General features: G+C 52.4%; 1 protein-coding gene across 1 annotated transcript; it reads right to left on the bottom strand.

Moving 5' to 3' along the window:
• Positions 1 to 3,153: 3,153 nt before the first annotated feature.
• SYS1 (SYS1 golgi trafficking protein) lies at positions 3,154 to 5,602 on the bottom strand. The gene is made up of 3 exons (XM_083873283.1): positions 5,428 to 5,602; positions 4,640 to 4,707; positions 3,154 to 4,036 (listed from the first exon to the last, which is right to left on the bottom strand). Exons 1-3 carry the CDS (start codon positions 5,587 to 5,589, stop codon positions 3,796 to 3,798), a joined length of 471 nt encoding a protein of 156 aa, XP_083729409.1. The 5' UTR covers positions 5,590 to 5,602; the 3' UTR covers positions 3,154 to 3,795.
• Positions 5,603 to 6,799: the final 1,197 nt, after the last annotated feature.

Here is a 6,799-nt window from a genome sequence, read left to right as displayed (position 1 = left end):
CTTGCTCGACAGCACAGTCTCCTCTTGTCTCCTTTATGTCTCAGAGTGTGGTCAGTTTTGCAGCTTCAGTACAAGCATGGAAGTATTGGAACAGAGAGGTGTTTGCAAGTGTTTCTGAGTATGTTGGAGAAACACAACAATATTACTGGTTAGCCTAAGGCAGTCTGTGTTTTAAGGATGTCAAAGGATCTCTGTGCCCTGCCTGGCTGCATGGGGCCATGGGGTGTGTGCTCACAGTGTGAGCAGGGAAACCAGGGCCCTGCTGACTCCACAGATCCCACCAGAGGCATTCCAGGCAGTGGACAAGCTTCTACAGCAAAGGATCTTTTTCCTGACAGTGGTGTTGGGTCATGCTGCTTCCCTCTGGCATTCACGTGTTCTTCTCTTACCTTCACTATCCCTCAACACTCTGCTCCTGCAGCAGCAGCAGGAGATAATGAAGAAATTGGGGCAAATTCCAAGAAATAAGCCAGGACAGAGCAGCTGGTGTTCAGACAGCACTTGAGTGCATGAGTTGTTACTTATGTATTCAGTACTCAGCATCTGGGGCACAAAGCCTTAGGGTGAGCAGTGGAAAAAAGGTAAATCAGAGCACTGTAAAACCTGGAGTGAACCACTCAGATGCTTCATTTTTTTTATTCTTACTCCACACCAACAGCACTGTTTGCTGTTTGATCCTGTTCCCCCTCCCCTGCTAACCCCTTGTGGCTGGGGAAAGCTGGAGCAGGGGAGAGTCGTGTACAACTAAGACTGGAATATTTTGGCTCCAAATCCTGTACCTGTTCTTTGTTTAGAACAGCTGATTAATGCCCTTAGGAAAAGAAGTAAGCACAGCCCCCTAAAATCCCACAACCCTTGACTTCTCTTTGAATTTGGCAATTCCTCTCTTAAAATTTTCTTTGTTGAAACAGCTTTGGGGATAGGGAAGGTAAAAGTATAAGATCTGCATGAAATCTTTTTGCAAAACCATGGATGCAAATGGCTGCTGCCACTGCCACTGTCTCTGAGAAGAGCAGGTCTTGGGACATATCTTCCCTGGGAGCAAATCCCTCAACTATTGCACACACACAAAAAAACCCCTCAAAGATTCATTAAGAAACAAAGACCATCTGGCACTGTTCTGGTATGGAGCAGCAGATTTTTTTTTTTTTTTTTTAAGCCAAAGGTGCTTCTAAATCTGACTGAAGGCATGTGAGAGAAAACTAGGTCTCACAGTATGGGAGTGATGAGTTTCCTCAATCAGTATTTCATTTTTAGCAGAACTTCCTCTATGACTAGGACAATTACAGTAGAAGTCCTTAAAAAATTAATAATACACAGATTCACTTCTCCTAGGCAGTCAGCAGCCTTTCAGAAAGATTTCTGATCCTACAGCACACTTCATGCTGATGCAGTGCAGCTCCTGGGATGTCCTGCAGCCTCAGTGTTAAAGCCTCATTAGTCAAAGATTCTTCTCATGGCCTTGCTGTGGGTTTCTCCAGATACAAAGCTCCCCAGATTTCATTCCCCCAGGGGATGCTGAAGTGGTTACAGCATATCTTGTGTATTCAAAAAGAATTGGGTTAAGTGTTCCTTAGTCCAAAATTTTCACCCTTGTTCTTGCAGGGAAACAAAGGTGGCAGCTCTGTTAATACAGACCCACAGCAACTCCGGGAGCAGCTGGAAGAATGTGGCTTTGTATCCTTGCTCTCAAATTTACTGTAATTAATCTTTACTTCCACTTGCCTCAAGAACAGCCCTCAACACAGGAGTTCACACCATGCTTTGGTGTGGTATTAAGCCTTGAAGTAAACCTGTAAACTCTCCCTGTCCCTGCAGGACTGGGTTGTTCTTTCTCAAGAATAGCATCAAGAAGCAGCAGAGGACAAAATGACCCTGAAGGAGTCTTAAAACATGAGTAACAGCACGCCAGTGTTGTCACCCCGAGGCAGCACTGCCCTCTGCTCCACGCCCTGATCCCAATCACAGCCACACTCCCGGCTCCTTTCTGAGGGAGATACTGGCACCTACTGGAGACCAGTTTATATCCAGGCTGAGGAGACTGGGAGAAAGGCAAGTATGCTGGTATGTGAAAAATGAGCAGACTTTGAAAGGGGATGGACTGTCCTGCTGCAGGGGCAGCCCTGGGAAGTGACCTCGGGGTGGCCCTCCAGGCTGGCTCCTGCCCAGAGAAACACTTGTGTAAACCCTTCCCTCTGAAAGGCTGCTGCTGTCTGAAACTGCTCACAGGGGCTTTGGTCAGGAAGGGCTCCTGGGGAAATGCCCCCATTTAAAAGTGCTGGTTACATTTGTTTAGACAGAAATCCTCCTCTGGAGACCTGCTGAACATGCTACAGCAGTCATCCTGCCCCAACTGACAGTGTTGGAGTGTGAGAGCAGGGACTGAAATACAGCTCAGCTCCCCCGTAACAAAAGTCAAAAGAGCAGCTGCAGAGACTTTATCAGTCCCACACCATCCTATCACTTCTCAACAAACTGAATTAGCAAACCATTATGCAAATTAAAACATACAAGTATTAACATACAAAGGGAAGTTACTGCAGCAAGATGCTGCACAGGAGAAAAATCTGTCCCTAGACCTGGCTTTGCCCTCGTTTGGGACTGTACAACATGGCCATCCCTCAGTGGAAACCAGGCAGGACGTGAGGCTGCTTGCTTGGGCAGTTGGATCCGGAGGAACAACCCAGCTCTGGGCCCTCAGCAAGAAGGGGATGTCCCTGCCTGGTGAAGTTTATTTGAAGGGCCTCTAAATATTCAAGAAACAACAGCAGTCTCTTATTTAATATCAGCTCTACCAGGCCAGATCTGTTGCTGGACTGCTGAAACCTGATGGGAAAGCCCATCCAAGGGGGAAGAGCATCATGGCTCCAGGACACTTTTGCAGGTTTTCCCAGGGCAGCTGCAGGCTCAGGCTGGACATGTGGAGATCCTGGGCTGCTGACACTCCCTCCAGCTGACTTCCCAAGACAGCACTCAACGATGCCTTCCTTTCAGAGCAGAGGTATGAAATGTTTATTGTAGGAAATTTTATGTGTCCCAGACAGTGGGCACCTCACAGCCAAGTGTTCTCTGGCTGCATCCTTCTGTTGCCATGATACAGACACTCATGGTATTTCTTGAAGTGTGCTCAGCTTCCCAGGAGAGCAGTAACACTCACAGCAACATTATATTTTTATTATTACAAAAGATTTCTTCAGCAAACTGCTGTCTGTCACCTCTATGTATCAAACATGGAAACAGCAAACAAACCCATCTAATGTTACAAGTTATTTAGTGTCTCAGCTGGTGATTCAGGTAAGTACAACTATTTTCTTTCTCCCCATCCATTCACTTCCTTGACTCTCTTCCCAAGCAAAGCCCAAACAAGTCACAGATTGGAAGCAGCAGCTCCCAGCCTCACTGCTCACCGTGCCAGCGCCAGCTCCAGCAGGAAGAACTGACCACTGTGTCACCCACTCAGGGCACTTCCACAGCGTTAAACTCCAAACGCTCCTCACGCACCAAGTTTTGCCACCTGGCTTTTAACAGTCTCACGAGCGAAGAGTTTCAGGGCACGCTCTCCACACAGTCGTGTTAATGCTTTGTGTTAACAAAATAAACATCTGCTCCTCCCCCGTTGTCAGCTGATGCCAGCGAGGAGACGCTCACACTCATGCAGTCACCGAGGTCCCAAAAAAAAACCAAACCAACCAACCAAAAAAAAAAATAAAAATCATAAAGTCTAACCAGACCTGCTGTGCTTCTTCAGGAACAATTCCGAGGCCTTGGACGCATTGTGCTGTTGCCAGAGGCAGTCTAGACATTGGATTTGGGGGCGGAGGAGAGCGGGATCTCGCGCAGCTCTATCCTCATGCACAGGTACTCGCCGATGGCCGCCATCAGCGCCGTGCACACCACGTGCACCAGCCACCAGGTCAGCGTGGCGGGGAAGCGCGAGTTGTACACCCAGCAGCCCAGCAGGTGGAAGAAGTGGACGGTGACGGTGAAATCCAGGCACTGCTTCCCTCGCCGGATGAAGTACAGCAAGGCCAGGGCGCTGCAGAGGGAAGGGAACAGGTTAATGAACTCTGCCAGACCCAAGGAAAAGGTGGTGCAGCAAGAGCAGCAGTGGTCAGCGCTGATTGCGTAGTGGTTTTAAAAAACACTTCAAATGTTTAAAACTTCTTCTAATATTTTAAGAATAAGTTGTTTCTGACCTCTCTCCTGGCTGCTGCAGCAAGACTTACAGGCTTACAGCTTTTTAATTACACAATGGCAGAAAAATGAGATTTTAGTGCAGAAAACAGGCACAGTCTATAATCTATAGACTATCTCCTTTAGTAACCTCTGTGCAGTGGCAAAATACATTAGTGTTTATAGATCAGTATTTGCTGAGATCCATTAATTCTTTTAGTAAAATCTCCCACAAAAGCAAATCTCATTCCCAGCTGGCAAACTGAGGCAGTGAAGTGAAATGACTTTTCCAGGTTCTAGAAAGCCAAGAGCCAGCAGTTCCCAACTGCCCTCAGCAGACATGGTTAAGAAGCTACAGGGATTTGGGGAGATGCTTGGAGAGAGGCAGTACATCACACTGAATTCTTTTACAGCTCAATGGTACGAAAGGACAAGATGCAGGTGCTCCAGCTAGCTGCAGACTTACCAGGTGAGTGCATTGAGGATGAAAGCCATCATGGAGAGCCTCCCCGGCGGGGTTGAGAAGCCTAAAATCTACATGGGACTATTAGTAGGAACCCGCGGCACAAATCGCAGCCTCAATCTCCCGTGGCACAGCCCTGCAGGGATCAGGATCTACAGGAGGAGCTGGACATGTCTGTCTGTCTGTCTGTCTGTCTGTCTGTCTGTCTGTCTGTCTGGGGGCACCTACGGGAAAGGGAAAAGTCTGGTTCTGTGCTGAGGGGAACCACCTTAACTGGGGGTGGAGGGTATGTGTCTATACTGGGTTTATTTCTCAGGGGTAGGGGAGTTGTTTTTATACCGGGAGTACCTATACAGGGTATCCCTGTAAGGGGGTATCACCGATAGAGTGAGGTGTTCTCTCTCCACAGGATACCACTGTCTCTCTATGGGGACACCGTACACCGAAGTGCTGTCTCTGCCCGGGGCACCACCTGTACAGGGTCTCTGTCTCTCTATGAGGGCACCATAGACCGAATTGCTGTCTCTGCCCCGGGGTACCATCTATTCCGAGGGAGGGCTTTACCTCCACACTGGGGCACCTACACAGGGCAGCAGCTCTGTGTACTGGGGGGCTGCTACACGGGCTAGGGGAGCTGTGCGCCCACACCGGGGCGCTCCCTGGGCGGGGGGCTGCCCCTCACACCGGGAATGCCCTCACGGGAGCGGGGACTCTCCCTCAGGAGATCCCGAGCAATTCCCCCCCGCTGCAGGGCCCTGTGCCCACGGCGGCTTCCCGGGGCGCGCCCTCACCTCGTCGCTGAAGACCTGCTGGAGGGAGGGCCCGGTGCTGCCCAGGGTGCCGAGGAGGGCGAGCCAGAGCCCGAGTGAGCTGTAGTATCCCGCCTGCAGCAGCACCATCTGCGCCACGATCAGCGCGGGGTCCCACACGTAGCTGCGGAACTGCGCCGCCATCGCCCGCCCGCCGCCCGCGACGGAAGCGCCGCCGCCGCGCCAGAGCGCCCCCTGGCGGCGGGGAGGACCCGATGCCGCCCCCGGGCCCCGCCCTCTGCCCCGGCCCCGCGCGGTCCCGGCCCCGGCCCCGGTTCCGTTCGATCTCGGTCCTGACTCCGCTCGGTCCCGGTCCCGACCCGCCCTCGATCCCGACTCCGCTCGGTCCCGATCCCGACCCCCGCCCGCTGCCCACGACTCCCAGCTCGGCCCTCCGACCCGCCGGCGCTGTGTGCCCGGTGTCCAGCAGCAGCTCTCTCACATCTGCCCGCCAAGGGCGTCCCCTGCCCTGTCCCTGCCCTGTCCCCTGCCCTGTCCCTAGTCCTGTCCCCTGTCCTGTCCCCTGCCCTGGGGACCCTGCCCTGTCCCCTGCCCTGTCCCCAGCCCTATCCCCTGCCCTGGGGACCCTGCCCCTCGGTGCCTTCAGTAACTCAGCTAAAAGTTGCACAGAGTCCCTCACGCTCCCCCGTTCCCCTCCCGTGCTCAGCCCTGGGCTGCGGGGCTGGCTTTGGTGACCCCAGTGAGCCGCGGTGTTTGCTCGGCTCCAGCTGTGAGAGTTGGGTGCGAATGGTGACATTCCCAAAGCTGTGGGACAGCAGAGGGTTTGGAGATGAGGCTCCCCCAGCCCCTGTCCCTGCCCATCTGCACTGGTATCAGCGTGTCCAGAAATTTGGCTGAGCAGCCCTGGCTAAAGGCACAAATACCAACCATACAAGAAATTATTGTCCCCCGGTATTTCCTTTCATTTCCAGGCCCGTCCCTGTAGGCGCCGAGGCTCTTGGCAGCTGCTGCCCAGCTGTGCTCGTTTTAGCTGCAGGCCGTGGGGTACCGGGATGTTGTTCTGCTCCCGGGGTGCCCTGGCAGCACCTTTCCGTTACAGGGCTGGGCTGGCTCCGTTTGGGAGGCTCCTTCTGATACTGCTGATTTCTTCTGTTTAGCCCCGTGAAATGGCCAGGTGCCAGACACCCTCCTGCTCCACTGTACCCTGCTGTGATCAGCTCCTGGGGCTGGTTCTGAGCCATCCTCCTTGCTTGGCTTCGGGTATAAGATCTGATTTAATAGTGAAATCCTCAAGGCTGTGTGGGACAACAGCATTTTGGAGATAAGATCTTTGGAAAAAGGAGAGGAGGCACCCACGGGCTGTTTCCATGGTTGGAGGAGTTTCCACAAGAGC

This window comes from Zosterops lateralis (genome assembly GCF_965231275.1).
Source record: "Zosterops lateralis genome assembly, chromosome: 16".
In the NCBI taxonomy this organism is placed as follows: domain Eukaryota; kingdom Metazoa; phylum Chordata; class Aves; order Passeriformes; family Zosteropidae; genus Zosterops; species Zosterops lateralis.
The sequence above is the reverse complement of the archived record's forward strand: the minus strand, read 5'-3'. Positions and strand labels throughout refer to the sequence as shown.

Coding starts and splice junctions, on each gene's coding strand:
- SYS1 (XM_083873283.1), bottom strand. CDS start 5,589: ATGGCGGCGCAGTTCCGCAGCTACGTGTGGGACCCCGCGCTGATCGTG. Junction 4,708..5,427: donor AGCAGGTCTTCAGCGACGAG/GTGAGGGCGCGC, acceptor AGTCCCATGTAG/ATTTTAGGCTTCTCAACCCC. Junction 4,037..4,639: donor ATCCTCAATGCACTCACCTG/GTAAGTCTGCAG, acceptor TTCCCTCTGCAG/CGCCCTGGCCTTGCTGTACT.